The sequence below is a fragment of the Besnoitia besnoiti genome, chromosome IV (genome assembly GCF_002563875.1).
Source record: "Besnoitia besnoiti strain Bb-Ger1 chromosome IV, whole genome shotgun sequence".
Taxonomy (NCBI): Eukaryota; Apicomplexa; class Conoidasida; order Eucoccidiorida; family Sarcocystidae; genus Besnoitia; species Besnoitia besnoiti.
The window spans coordinates 648,503-662,391 of NC_042359.1; the positions used below are offsets into that span (position 1 = coordinate 648,503).

The following is a 13,889-nucleotide window of genomic DNA, read 5'->3' on the forward strand; positions in this document are numbered from 1 at the left end:
TTCCAGCGAGTTTTGTGTGCGCCGAGGGGGAATTGATTGGTCAGAGCGGCAAAATCTCGGGGGCCGGAAGCGGCGGCTGTGGTGCCTTTGAGCCGTGTGTCATGTCCCCTGACGGATGTTTCGAGAATGGCGCGTGGACTTCATGATGTTTCTGTGGCGCTGGCGGCGCGCGGTACTGTGCTGGAGGTTCCTCTCTCCGTCGTCTTTCACTGTTCCTCGCTCTCGCCGTGAGACCTCGATACCACTTCGAGCGGAGAAAAAGGGGAATCATCGAAACGAGAAGCCTGCTCGAGGCCCCGGAGTCGAGGTGCGAACGGAGCTCTGTGGCAGTTTCCTCCAATGCTCCAGGGACTCTCGCGAATTCTGAGGCAGTACCCTGCGTCAACAAAGCGCTGAGACTTTGTTACAGGGCCGTTTTCCACGCAGATGGCGGCGGCATTCATCTGCGGGAACCGGGAGCTGCTGGGGGGGGGGGGGGGGGGGGGGGGGGGGGGGGGGGGGGGGGGGGGGGGGCAAAGAGCGCTTTGCCTACTGTTGCTGCCTTAGTTGGATTAAGGAGTGGCGGCCAGGCTGGAAAGTGGATCGCATGCGGACGCAGCCGTTTTCCCTCTTTCCTTAGCAACGACGGAAGTCGAATGCTTTTCCTTCAAGCAGTATTGAGATGCATGCACGCTAGGCGTCTAAATATATATATCGGGCACTCAGGACGAATTCATGCACTGGCAGCCTGCAGAAGAAAGGCTACTCACACGCACTCGTGAACGCCCCGCCGTGTGGGCCGCAGTTCACTTAGTGATGCAGCGTGACGCTCCGTGAGGAAGCGCCAGGAGTAGAAACTTCCAGTCAGTGGCACCGATGTGCGCGACAGGTTTTCCTGTTCTACTTTCCGTCCGGCGTAAACAACAGTTGCGCAGTGCTGTCAGCGTGGGGCGAGAAAATCCTACATCCATTGTAGTCAGCCAGCTTTCGAACTGAAGCTATCGCGCGAGGTGCCTTTTTCACTTTTCCAAGAGCTTCGTTTTCAGACAGTACACCAGTCTGGTTGGAAGGACTCTCGCAACTACTGTGCCACGTGAGCAAGCCCTGCACTCCGAGCGAGTGAGCCACCTGTTTGGTTGTGTATCTCCAACTAGCTTCTGCCCTAGTTCGAGGCCCTGCCCACGTCAGAAAGTCCGTTGCTACCTTGTTCACGTTTTTCGGACAGTGGCGCGCACTGAGAGGCCTGATCAGATCGACACTTCGATCTTGCGCAGGAGAATGATGGATGATCATGTCACAGTGGTCAGCTGGTGATGCACTCATACGGTGTTTTTTTGTCTTCTGCTCCTCCCGACACGTACAGTGGTACCGTCTGTACAGTTCCATCGCCGCATCGCCTCTCAGTCGGATCTTGCCCGCGGGTGGCTCTGTCTCGAAAATACGATAGTGAGTGTCAGGGTGCAGAGAGCCTCTCCGGCGACGAGTCGATGTTTTTCGTGCTTCAGGAGTGTTAACTTCAGTAACGGCTTCACATTGCAGGAGGTTGTTTCCTTGGTACCTCGAGATGAACGCTGTATTGCGGACTCCTTTGGAGGGGCGAGGTCGAGGGACAGGGAAGTTGCTGTATGTGTCCGGCTCTAGGCACATACACATTTCCTTGCTGGAGCAGTTGCGGTTTGCTACAGCTCCTCCATTGGAGCAAGATGCGTCGGCACGAGAGCCGCTGATGCCAGCGACTGTCTGTGTATCAGGACGGGGACCAGGGACATACGCCCACGGAGAGTCATCCGAAGGCTGTTGCCACTGCCGATACCGGCACTGAGAGGGTATCTTTCGCGATGCGGTCGTAGAGGAGAGGCCAGCTGGAGGCATCCCACTCGGATCTGGCCTCTGCATGATGAATTCCATCGGTATGTAGTCTCTTGCTTTGCCTCACCTAGCCAGTGTTAGGCTTGGATAGCAACAACCGACGAAACCACGCATCGTCTGCTGTGTACATGATTCAGTAAGGAAATGAAGTCTTTTCCACAGGACGCGGCCTACACGGCATTCGTGGAAGCTGAGGAGCCGCGTTGTGGGGCAGATGTACTGAAAGAACGCCCCCCTTGACAGTTTATGGTCATTTCCGGACAACAGCAACCCTTCGTTTTTGTTTGGGGACAGTCGCAACTAGGCTGAACTGTGCCATGTGGCCTCGTAAAAATGATTAGACGTTTACTACTCGCGTATGTCTCGTTGCAGCTGTCCCGCGACAGCGTGCCCCGCCTCTACTCATTGCCAACGGGGCTGTCGCCGCCTAGCGACAACGGCAGAAAACATGCGCGCAAAGCGGTTTGCTGCCCCCTTTTTGTTTAACTCTCACAATGGCAACTGATCCACGTAAAGTACCGGTAGAGCTGCAAATACAGGAGCTGCAACGGAAATTCCGCGTCCTCGAAAATGACACCAGGGCCTACACTGAAGACGCCCAGGCGCGGATACGCCGCCAGCGTGCCGCCATAGAGAAGTTCTCCCACGAAAACCGGACGCTAAAACAGGAGCTCCAAGAAACACGTGAAGCCGTCTCCAGCCAGCAGCATACGCTCATGGGGAGCAAAATGCAGGCTCTGAACGAGCAATGCCAAAATCTAGTTCAAGACATGGAGGATGAGAAGCGAAAAGAGAAAGACATCATGTCAAAGATCAGTCTCATTGAGGATAGAGTTATGAAGTGCAGGGAGCGGATGGGCACTATGGGAGGGGTGTATTGCGCAGTGGTCTCTAGCGAGTCGATTGCTAAGCAAATACGAATCCTGGAAAACCGGTTGAACAAGGGGATGCAGAAGTACAGCGAAGCTGTCGCGTATAACAAGAAGCTTAAAGAAGAAATCAATAACCTTCGGCGCGAACGAGTCGCATTCGACAACCTATACAGGAGAATGGAGCGAGACTTACTCGAGACGAAGAAAAATATGGTCGAGGTCATCGATATGGCAAACGCTGCTTACAAAGTGCGCGACGAGGCTCACCAACAAGTGGCGCTGCTCAAAGCGCAGGCAGGCAAAGAACACAAAAACTTTGAGAAAGAGCGGTCTGAGCTGGGCCGCCTCATTGAGGTTTACCAAAAGAAGAACCAACTTAAGCAGCAAGCTAAGAAACGGGATCAGGCTCCGTTGAAACGGACCGCCCAGTCCCCTGAAGGAGACTCTCAAAACAAAATGCAGGACTCTTGGACTGCCGGTGGAGAGAATGGAGCTCGAGATAACGTGGCTGCACAAATAGAGACTTACCAGGAGGCTATCGCCAAAATAAAAGAGGCGACTGGAATGTCGAGCATCGATCAGCTTCTCGAGGCTTTTGTGAACGCTGAGGAACAGAACTTCTCTTTGTTCAATTACGTCAACGCGCTCAGCGCAGATATAGAAGCCGCGGAAGCGAGTCTCACTCAACTACAGAGAGACATAGACAACTTTCACTGTTCCAGTTCCGTTGCAGACAAGAGGAAACAAGAGGTTCTGCAGGAGCTAGAAGCATACTCTACTTCCCTTGAGAAGAAGACGAAACTGTTTGAGGAGAAAAACGAAGGAATCTCGAAGCAAATAGGTGAACTGAAGCTGGGAATTCAACGGATGTTTGACATGCTCGGATGCCGCGAGTTGTATTCTGAGGAGCTTTGGATGAACCAGGGCCTGACAGATTCAAGTGTGGTATCGTATCTACAAGCGGTTGAACAGAGGACTGACGTCATAATCGACTGTTACCTCCGCGAAGTCGCTCCATCAGACATACCAGTGGGGGTTGCCAGTGTGAGCCGGGTGCTGTCGCGCCCTGGCGCGGCGCCGGTGCAAGGCAGTCCTGCACAGATTAAGCTACCATCAACTTTCGATGGTATGAGTAGTCGGGAGCACTCCGATGAAGAAGAGTCTGACGCCCGCCCCCTTAGCAGGGATGAACTGACAGACCGTTTCCTCAAAGGAAGATGTAGAAAGGACGACAGAAGAAAGAACAAAACGCGGAAGGGAGGACCAAGATGAACGTAACATGATCCCGCCTTCCAGCATCACCTCGCGTACTGCTGTATCCCGGTATTAATGCTGAGGGAAGTGCACTGGTCGTCGCGTCATGCTGTTACGTTGGAGGCTCGTCGCCCAGAGACACCTTGTATGCTGGCGGCCACAATATGCATGGTGCGGCGTGGGGTCGCCGCTCTTTACTTGTGAGAGCAGTTCATGTGGCACGTGGACTTGAGCTGGGTATGGGGCTACATGCGTGAGTTCCTATGCTGTTGCGCCTCCTCTCAGTTCTTCTGGACTACTTTGCCCTGAGTTAAGCCACACCGTCACCGCACTGACTGGAGAAAATAGCTTTCGGTATGCGTAGGTTCCCCATTGAGGTGTACATACGGCGGGTAACCGGTATCCGTTACACCGTATCAACTGTCACCCTGTTTGAGTTTCTACTCGTCTGTCTTTGCACGAAGCAAGTTCCCGATAGCCAGTTGGGCAAGATGGGAAACCTAATGACCGTAGTATGCCTTCTACTTTGCCTGGGGACTACTGTTTTTCCTCTCTCCGAGGCTAGCCGGCTAACGGGGAGAGCCGCGTATCCCATCGAGGAAGGTAACTGGAGGCGCTCAAAAACTCTATTCTGATGTGCTGCATAGCCCTCTGACAGACCAAGCAGAGGCTACGGAAGCTGCCGACGAGGGACTCGTTGCAGGAAAAGGTAGCTCACCACCCGCTGGCTGTTTGTGGTAGAAGCGCGCTCAAAAAACCTGTGGGCAGATAAAGCCGCGTCTCACCCGTATGACGTGGAATCAACAGTGAGAAACAGCTGCACTTGGCCCGTCAATCCGCCCTGGTAGAATATCAGTTTTAAGGAGGGCATCCCAAATGCCTACGCACATGGCCTTGACGACCACCACATTGAACCTATTTCGGGGGCTGATGACGTGCTTTTAGCGCCAGAAGCCTTGCCTGAGGGCATGGGCGCCGAGGTCGAGAAAATTGAACAGATAAAAGCAGGTGGGTGTCACCTTGAGATCTTCCAGCGCTACCCTGGCTATACCTTGGGCACACAGATGAGGATGCCGAAACACCCTCGGCCAACGAACGAACACTGGAACACATTGCAACTCCTGAGGAGAAAGCCGTGGCTATGGATGCGCCGGCAGAGGCAGTCACAGAGCAGGACGAAGCAATTCTTGATACCCCCACTCCTGAAGCTGCTCATCGCTCCGCAGGTGGTGCAACTCGAAATACTGTAGTGCGTATGCTCCAGCCCACGGTGTCTGCAGAAAAAGGAATAAACATTATTAACAACTGCTGCGGTTCGTTCAGACAAATTGGTCAGAAGAGTCAGAGGATCGGAAGGCACTTGCACGCAGGGGGGCGATTTTCCCAAGAAGGTACTGATGAAACCTTGCTTGCATCGCGCCGGTAAAGCAAGACAGCCCTGAATGTCAGACGAGGACGACGTGGAAGACGAAGCCGAGGTTCGTCCATGAGGGGTTTCAAATGAGATAGCAGCCATGTCTTTTTAACAGGGCAGTGAGGATGAGGAGGAAGCACGAGAAGCTGATATTGACGAAGCAGAAGAACAGTATCTAGGTATGCAACGTGACTGGTGGTGACAGGCTAGAGTACAGAGTGGATGCAGTATGCTGCAGAAAAGAAGGAGGAAGTTGCAGGAAAAAGTATGTTTCTCTCTAGCATTACACGTGATATCCTTACGCGCGACCTGATTTAGGCTCGAAGAAACTGAGGAAGCCTCTGTCTCCTGAAGAGGCTAGAAAAATGCTGAAAACAGTGAGCGTATTTGCCTGGCATTCTCCACCACGCACCAGGCCGACCGTTGCCATTTTCAGTATGGAGAGTCGTTGGAAAGCGTGATCAACTCCGTGTAAGCAGCACTTAACCTGCTGGCCTTTCCGTCTACGAAATTTTACATGCGGCTTAGAGTGAGTGCACATGCCGGCGTCCGAGATCTGCTGGGGACGGAGAGCAGGAAAGGGAAAGCGTGATCATGCCTTGGTTGCATACTGCCAGGCAATCAGCAACTGGACAGAAATTGAGCCCAGAGCAATTAGAGCGCTAGCACAATAGCCATCTAGACAGACTTCCCTGAATGTCTGGACCGACAACAGCCGCCAGTTCCGGCTTTCATGCCTGCCTCTCGAGACAGCAATCGCCCCAAACCACACACGACCCTAACAGGCATCGGTGTCCCTCAGCGGAGCAAAACCGCCTGCTGGTTCTCCTGTGGCGGTATTTACAGGCAGGCGTACGCACTTCGCAAGGGGTATATTTCCGCGCGGATGTGCTCTGGTAGTATGGTTGCTCCCATTTGCACCCCGAAGACGAGCTATGATTATGAATAGAGCTGTTCGGTGTTGTGGAAGACAGATGAGAACTCGTGTGACAGTGAAGTGCCCGCTGGGGCTGTGTGTAGCACTTCAGCGTCCATGATCCAGTCGACAATGAACCGTCCTATTTGCGGCTTTTATCACCTGGAATCGTGCCACTCCGCGTCCTTCCGCTTCTTTACACCTTGAGTGCGCCGGACGTCGGCTCATAGGGCGTCATGTGGCTCCGGCAGCACCACTAGAGCGACCTGTTGCAGTATGAAGGTTGGAGCTTCCGTGAGTTGGCACCAAAAGGGGGGAGACGCGCATGCTGTGCGTCTGGTTCTTTAAATAATTACCTTCAGCCTTATTCTCGAGTCAGCCTGTGGACCAAATCAAGGGCGTCTCGTCTTTTGGCAGCCACAGCTGAAGGCTCAATACAATGAAGTTCTGGTAAAGAAAACCATGATGTATCGAATGACATTCCTGGACTCACGCACTCGGACTTCACTACAACATGCATCGCCTGTAGCGAAACCGGAGCTTTGACAGAGGTGCTCTCCTTATTCAAGTGCTCACAATCTATTCTGACCATAAGTCGGAGAAGTCTCTCGGCAAATACCAGGCAATGAACGCCGCAGTCGAACGTGTTGCTCTGACGGGGGGTGCAGCAAAGAGGGGTCGGCGCGGCGCCAGTCCTGTTCTGCGACCTCACCATGCAGGCATTTCCACCTTTGAACGGCGTCATATGACACTCTAGGACCTGCTGCAGACGCCTTGCAGCGTCTAAATTGCCGCGTGAGCCCTGCGAATCCGGACCGAGACTGTCGAAGTGGAAGAATTGGTGCCCACTCTCCACGTTTGTGGCCTGACATGGAGCCTTGCGTAGCTGCTGGTTTGTTGCATGCACAGCGCGCCCGCCACTGCACGCTACTTCAATGAGCAAAGTCCAGTGTGCACCTCCAGCGACGGAGGGATCCTGCTGATCAGTGATCGGCCATACCACGACAGACCGGAGCGGTAAGCGTAGACCGTCAAGGGACTCCTTCACTTCTGTTTCATCGGGACACATCGAGACCCAGAAGGATACACAAGGGTCTACAAACAGAATGGGTGAGCATTCCTGCGCTTCCTCGTCTTCGTGCGTTCCTTCTGAACCGAAAGAAACCGGACTTGTTGAGCGCTGTTGCACGGTAGATACTGAATGTGGCTTTCGACTCCCGTCGCCGAGACCCAGCTTGTAGCGCAGCAATTCGTCATATTCCGCGTCATGGGAACCCGATTCGTAAACTAGAGCGTGCGCGATTCGTTGTGCTGTATTTTTGTCAGGGAAGCGGGCTCTCGCCGCGTAGTACATGTTAGCCTCGGCCTGGAGTACCTCGAAACAGAATGAAATGCACGCATCGTTGAGCCATTGAGCAGGGTAAAAAAGTCGGACATCGTCTGCGTATAGGCGACATGTCCTGAGCGTTAAAACTGGTCTCTCCACCGCCGACATCGATCGACCATTCCCAGTGCACCAAGAGGTTGGTCATAGTACGAGTTGGGATGTGACTGGTCGTGCCCAGCGGCTTCGCACGGCTCGAGGATTGCAGTGAGGTGGGGAGAAGGAGTAGGTGATTCAAGCGGATGTCTCAGCACACAGAGATGCCCCTTAGCATTTACGAAACCTGGCTCAAAAGAGAATACTAATCCAATAGAATTGCCTTGCTGCATAGAGCATGCATTCGGACTCTACTGCATGCGCAGTAGCACTTTCATGAGCAAAGACCGGCGCAATTTTGCATTGTGTGAAGACACAAGACTGCATCAGATCCCGCGTTGACAACACCCAAGTTACCCTGTTGTCCTCACGCATATGATCGGTGCAGGGGAAATGACATTCTGCTGGTCCATGCCTGTTTGTCCGTAAGGCCGCGGCCGACTGACATTTCGAGGCTGCATGCTTTCGCGACACAACGGGTACCACTAAAGCCGTGGAACAATGCTTTATCTTCCCTTGATCTGCTCACAAAGAAACGCTACTGTGGCGTGATGATTTTTCCATTGCCATCCTGTGGGTTATGTGAGTTTCGATATGCTCTCCCTGAGCAAGCCAGGCCCCAAATACGCAAAGCTGGGCGGGTACCCTAGGACAGAGAGCGCCAGAACAGCGTCGTTTCGACGGCCGCGTGAGACTTCTGAGGCTGAAAGTCCCTTTTCCGTTCCAGGTGCTGACTACCAGAGAAGCTTCAAGATTTTGTTCCCCGTACCTTCTTCCTTCTGCTGCAATATTCAATGGTAGACAGGACGGAGTTAGTTCGCTACACGACACACCAGGTTTCACTGTGCGTGGCGCAACCGTTGAGGAGGGACGTACACCGTAGGAGCTGTCCATCGCTCTCACACCCGTAAAGGCTTCATCTTCAGAAACGACGCGCATCGAAACGGGAGGGGCAAAAGAGCGTGGACTGACTGACAAGGGATGTCTCAGACGAGAATGACAAGTCGTACGAGCTCGTGACTCCTTTGAGAAGCGTCGCCCAGAAAGTGCGACGGGGGTTGAGGAGCTCTGATCGTTGAGGTATCAGAAAGACGTTCTGGCTCAAGGATGATGAAACGAATTGACAATGACACTATGCGGGCTTGTGGAAGACTCCTCAGCTCGTGGGAAGGTAGGTGAGGAAGCGGTTTTGCCAACTCCTCTGTCTTTGCGACGAGATTCCAGCGCGCCTGAGCTCCTTCTCTCAAACGTATCAACTTCGCGTCTAGTAGAAGCACTGCAGTGGCTCTCGGGCTTTGCACGTAACCCTGAAGAACGTGTTTCACATTGCCTGAATCGCATAGTTCTGAAGTCGAGATCCCGACGCATCCGACGGCAAATGGGCGAGAGATGCGAATACGCTTGAGCAGTTTCCTCGATTGAGAATAAACATTCTTGCCGGTGTGGTGTGCTCAGAGCCAGAGCCCGCCGCTCTGGACCTGCAGCCGCGAGCTCGAAAAAGACAGATTCCTCACGCCGAAGGGAACTTTGCTACATTCGTGTACGTGCCGGGTAAGTGAAGATTCGTACAGTATCACTACCCTCTTGGAAGCTCGAAACAAAGAGAAAGGCTCTCGCCTCGGACCTTTTTGGGGTTTGTCTGAAATGCTACAACGCTGTCAGAGAATACACGACCGTATGCTCGGCGCCATCGCTCTTTGCCACTGTGCGTTTGCAGTACCTCGGAAAGTCGTCGACGACAGCGTTCAGACTGCAGTCGATTCTCTGCGTCAGCTGTGCGAGTTGACGAATGATTTACAAGTTCCCGAGGAAACTGGAGGACTGCTATCGTTCTCCAGCGCTAACACAGACGAAGCCTCGCCGCCTGGTGTGCCCTTGGAAAATGCAGTGAATTCCACAGTAGGGACAGACGTCAACGCAGACAATTCTGGTGGCGCCGCTTGCCCTGTCTGTTCCCGCTCAGGGGAGAGGCAAGCCGGGCGATTAGAGTCCACCTCTCCCGCAAGCTCTTGGCTGACTTCGTCTACAGAAGAAGCAGACGAAAACCTCGAAACGCACAGGAAACGGAAACAGCGGACTGCGGATCAGGTGTCGGACAGCTCGAACCTGCATTTGAGTCTCTGTCGGACGTTCATGCTCCAGTACCACCTGATTGAGCCTTTCCTTGCTAAACTCTCTGCAAAGCTGAAACAGTGGAAAGGGTAGGCAGCTACATGAGCTTTTAGCTGTCTAAACAGACTCAGGAGCTCCGCTGCTCCGGGGAGTGGCCTGCGGGCAAGACTTTGTCGTGACAGTGCAGGTCCCATCTACTTCGTGTCCATCGGACACGAATGCCGCACAGTTTGAGTTGACATTGCGATCCCGTTGCGCACGCAGGCGACGCTTTTCGATTTCGGTTACACTAAGAGCGAGCTGTGCAAGGCGACAGGAGCATGGCGGTGCACTCATCACCACGACTTTGGTCGCTGGATTCCGTGGATTCCGATGGAGGCTTGCGACGTCAGATTCAGCGCAGCTTCCGCCAAACTCGCTGCCGCCCCGACTGTGCTGTGACGACTGTGACATGCACACGCAGCTGTGTCGCAACTGCGTCCTCACTTGAGAAATGTTTTTATTTGAGGAGTTCGAGTTCTGCACCCGCTGTAACTGTGACGCGTGTGCGTGCCTCGATGTGCCTCTCTATGCTGCCACTTAGCTTTACGCTCGAACTGCAGAACCAAGTGGACATTTTCAGCAACGACGATCATTCCTGCTTCTTTGCGGCCGTTTCCGTATCGCCCATTTGTGCTAGTCGTCTGGTAAGGGCTTGGCGTCCGCAAGCGCGACGACGCCGTAGTGGGAGCAGTAGCCTCGACCTGGTGTGATCAGGGGAATGCACTTCTTTCGGGGTGGGCGCCTGACAGCCATGGAGGACGGAGATGCGTTGAGGCTCGAGGCTACCGTTTCGTTTACGGCCCGCGTGCTGTTCATTCATATCCTTCTGCGTCGCAGGTGGCGCCCTTAGTCGCAGACATCAATGAAGTTGTGACAAGCTTCGGAGGCACGGCTCTCTCTGTCCGTCCGTTTCGGCCTCACGTATCCATGGCCTGGACGGCTGAAGTAAGTCGCGCGTTTTTGCCTGATTCATCCGCAGATGCGACGCAGATACCTCTCTGTTCCTCACGACCGCGGAGTTGCAATCAGACGCAGAGACCTGGACAGCGGCTTCGTGTCTGGGTCGAGTGCAGGACATTCGACCCGCCCTCCTCAGCGTGTCTCGCGAAACATCCGAGTGCACCAACACTCCCGCAGAAAGCTCGTCCTCTTCTCCACACTCGTCCGCGGACACGGCGGTCGAGAGTCCGCCGCGCTGGTGGCCGGCGGTGGGGCAGGCGCTGAAGAAGCTCCGAGCGCAGCCGGGGTCTGACGCGGCAGCAGAGGAACGCGCTGTACATACCGACGCGGCGCAGCTCCATGCAGAGCAAAGTGAGGCCAACGCCCAAGTTGGCGGCAGGCCAAACGAATTAGAGAACGCACAAGACTCTACGGCGGAGACCGAAACTGATGCTCCGCCACAGGTGAGCGACTCCAGCGGTACTTGGTACGCACCTGACGGGCGTCTGGTGACATATCGCGCAGCAGGTTTCGAGGAGAGCGTTGAGCGAAGCAGTTAGATGTCGGGTTTCAGGTCCGTTCGAGGATCCCATCTCAGACGCGCCACATCAGGATGTTCTTTCCGTGGTGTTACGTTTTCATCTGCTATGCAGGCGGACTCAAAATTTTCTAAAAGTTCAGCGAACACGGCTCCCTCTGCTGATGCAGACACTGCGCAGCAGGCATGCAGCGCCGTCCGGAGATGGCTGAAAGTACAGAAGGTGTGCATAACTGTTGGGAAACAGGTCACAGCTGTCCCTCTGCATGGCGCAGAGTCGGACTCTGACTGTTCGAGCTACAGTGATGCCGAGGGCGCATGATCGTTCCTTATGGTGAAATGGATATTTCCCGTGGCTCCGAAGCTGTTTCCGGACTGGACTCTACATGAAAACTCAGGCCGCGCCGGTCCCACTCAACCGTGCTCAGCCGGTCATGCTATACAGCACAGGTCTCGCGCGTTTTCTGATGTGCAGCAAAAAAAAATCGATGCACCATCGTAAGGGACTTACTTGCAGGCGCCTCGGATCACCCGTGGACGGCTCCGCGTCGAATCTCTTCTGTGCGTCATTTGACTACGTGTATTGGTTCCTGACTCACCACGCACTGCTCATTCTTTTGCATTTTAAATCTACGCGGCTGCCACGCGAGTGGCGGAGTCCTCTGCATCATACTTACCAAAGTTGGTCCACGTTGTCAGCATACAATACTCTCAATACAAGCATTCTGGCCGGTGAGCGCTGCGGCATTGCTTGCATGCGTCGGAAAGTTTTCGTGTGGCGACAGGCACACAATATAGTTCATTCGACGGAAAAACGGTACACACACCAGAACTGCAGTTTTGCTTATCGAGCGAAGATCATCATGAGAATGATGCTCGTCGTTCGCTCTTACTTCAGCACTCAACTGAACAGACATCTGAACTCTGCACTCTCCCGCGCCATGGAGGGTTGTGGTTCATCCAGGTTTCCCGCTAGATGCAGAACGTACACGGACTCTGCACTGCTCGGCCGCGGTTCAGCGGCGGTCAATAGCCCGCCTTGTGCCTGTTTGTGAATAGAGAGTTCCGCGGCAGAGCAGGACGGTCTCGCGTCAGGTGACCACAGATCTTGTTCCAAGTCTCCCGTAGCAAGGCTGTTGCTTGTTTACTTGCGCAGCTCAGCTGGACTACCTTGATCCGTCCACAGCGCCGGCTCTGTTTCGCTACTGCCAAGAAGTTTCTCTCTTCAACCAAGCGACTCTCGCAGTAGGCGAGAGAGGCGGTCTTGCGTGCTGCTACAGGGCGGGCACCGCAGTCATGAGTACGTCGTGGTGAGTCTGCAGCGCGAAACTAACTAGCCAGCGGACAGCATCTTAGTGCACCCCTACGACAGGAATAGACGCGGCCACTCTCAGATAAGCCCCCGCGCCTTTTTGTGCCTTGCTGCGGGCCCTTGAGGCTCCACCGACGACGACTGGAACCGGCGGCTCCGATGCGACTCCCGTCCGGCCTTGGCGGGCTGCAGGAAAGCCCCCCCACGCAGTCGTTCGTGTTCCCCACATTCCAAAATTAATTCCCAGAACCTGAAATTTTATTCCCTCTGCCCTCGCTTGATGCTGTGGCCTCCCCCCACGCCTCTTCATCTGCGCTTTGCAGGCTGCGTGCCCGCAGACACGCAGGTTTGCATGAAACATTCGTTCGCGCGCATGCTCGTTGTTCTGGATGTCATGGGAGTAACGTATGCGTGGCGGAAGCGGCTGACATGAGGATGGACTCTGCGAAAACCACCAAGACTGGTTGGGTGGCACTGAGGGCGCCCCCTCCGATCTATTTCCCTGTCTCGGTGCGTAGAGCGCCGAGTCAACCAGCATCGTCACCGCAGGCTGCCGTGCCGACTCGTTGCTCGTTCCCCATGGCGCAGATTCGTTCGCTGTGCTCCGACGCCTTTCCAGCAAGAGCACCAACGACACGATCCTCACTTTTGGAAAGGTGACATTCGCCGAAAGCGTCACCGAGGCAACTGGAGGCGCTGTCTAGCTGTCAGGAAAGAAGCGCGAGGCGGTCAGCATCTGGCGATTCGCATGTGCAGGATGCCGTGGCGAACCCTGGCGGGAAACGCTCATCTGGGGGACTAGTGCGTCGCGCGCGCGCGCGGCCGCGACAGCGTAAAACTCTCTGACGGCGTGTGGGTGGGCGTGCGCTGAACTTTGTTTTTTCCCGCGGACCCGCAAAGCATGTTGTGCACATGAGAGGAGTAAAGTCGGCGGGGGGACAGGATATACACCCCCTGCCACAACAAAAGCCGAACAACATTCACAGAGCGCGTGAGGCCGGGTGCGGCTGGACTACTGTGCTGCTGCTGCCCCCCTGTCACGATTTTTCTGCGAGAGAGGACGAATCTTGCGTTCACTATGCAGCAGGCGCTGCGCGTGCGCGGGCAGGAGTTGTTGTCTTTCTCTTGTCTGTCCGCATCTCTTCTCCCTCCTTTTTCCTTT

The 13,889-nt window shown here is 54.6% G+C and overlaps 3 protein-coding genes across 3 annotated transcripts; all 3 read left to right on the top strand.

The window, feature by feature from the left end:
• Positions 1–2,342: 2,342 nt before the first annotated feature.
• On the top strand, positions 2,343–3,992 carry BESB_052370 (putative outer dynein arm docking complex protein ODA1; the record flags this gene model as incomplete). Its single annotated transcript, XM_029363672.1, has 1 exon — positions 2,343–3,992. The coding sequence occupies one exon, from the start codon at positions 2,343–2,345 to the stop codon at positions 3,990–3,992; it is 1,650 nt and encodes a 549-aa protein (XP_029219595.1).
• A 473-nt stretch (positions 3,993–4,465) lies between these two features.
• Positions 4,466–5,980, top strand: BESB_052380 (uncharacterized protein; the record flags this gene model as incomplete). The annotated part of the gene is made up of 8 exons (XM_029363673.1): positions 4,466–4,577; positions 4,633–4,683; positions 4,743–4,780; positions 5,504–5,567; positions 5,627–5,653; positions 5,707–5,765; positions 5,825–5,859; positions 5,917–5,980. The coding sequence occupies 8 exons, from the start codon at positions 4,466–4,468 to the stop codon at positions 5,978–5,980; spliced, it is 450 nt and encodes a 149-aa protein (XP_029219596.1).
• A 2,930-nt stretch (positions 5,981–8,910) lies between these two features.
• Positions 8,911–13,431, top strand: BESB_052390 (uncharacterized protein; the record flags this gene model as incomplete). The annotated part of the gene is made up of 9 exons (XM_029363674.1): positions 8,911–8,959; positions 9,240–9,335; positions 9,502–9,985; positions 10,480–10,582; positions 10,776–10,883; positions 11,012–11,341; positions 11,814–11,913; positions 12,572–12,715; positions 13,316–13,431. The coding sequence occupies 9 exons, from the start codon at positions 8,911–8,913 to the stop codon at positions 13,429–13,431; spliced, it is 1,530 nt and encodes a 509-aa protein (XP_029219597.1).
• Between the last annotated feature and the right edge of the window lie 458 nt (positions 13,432–13,889).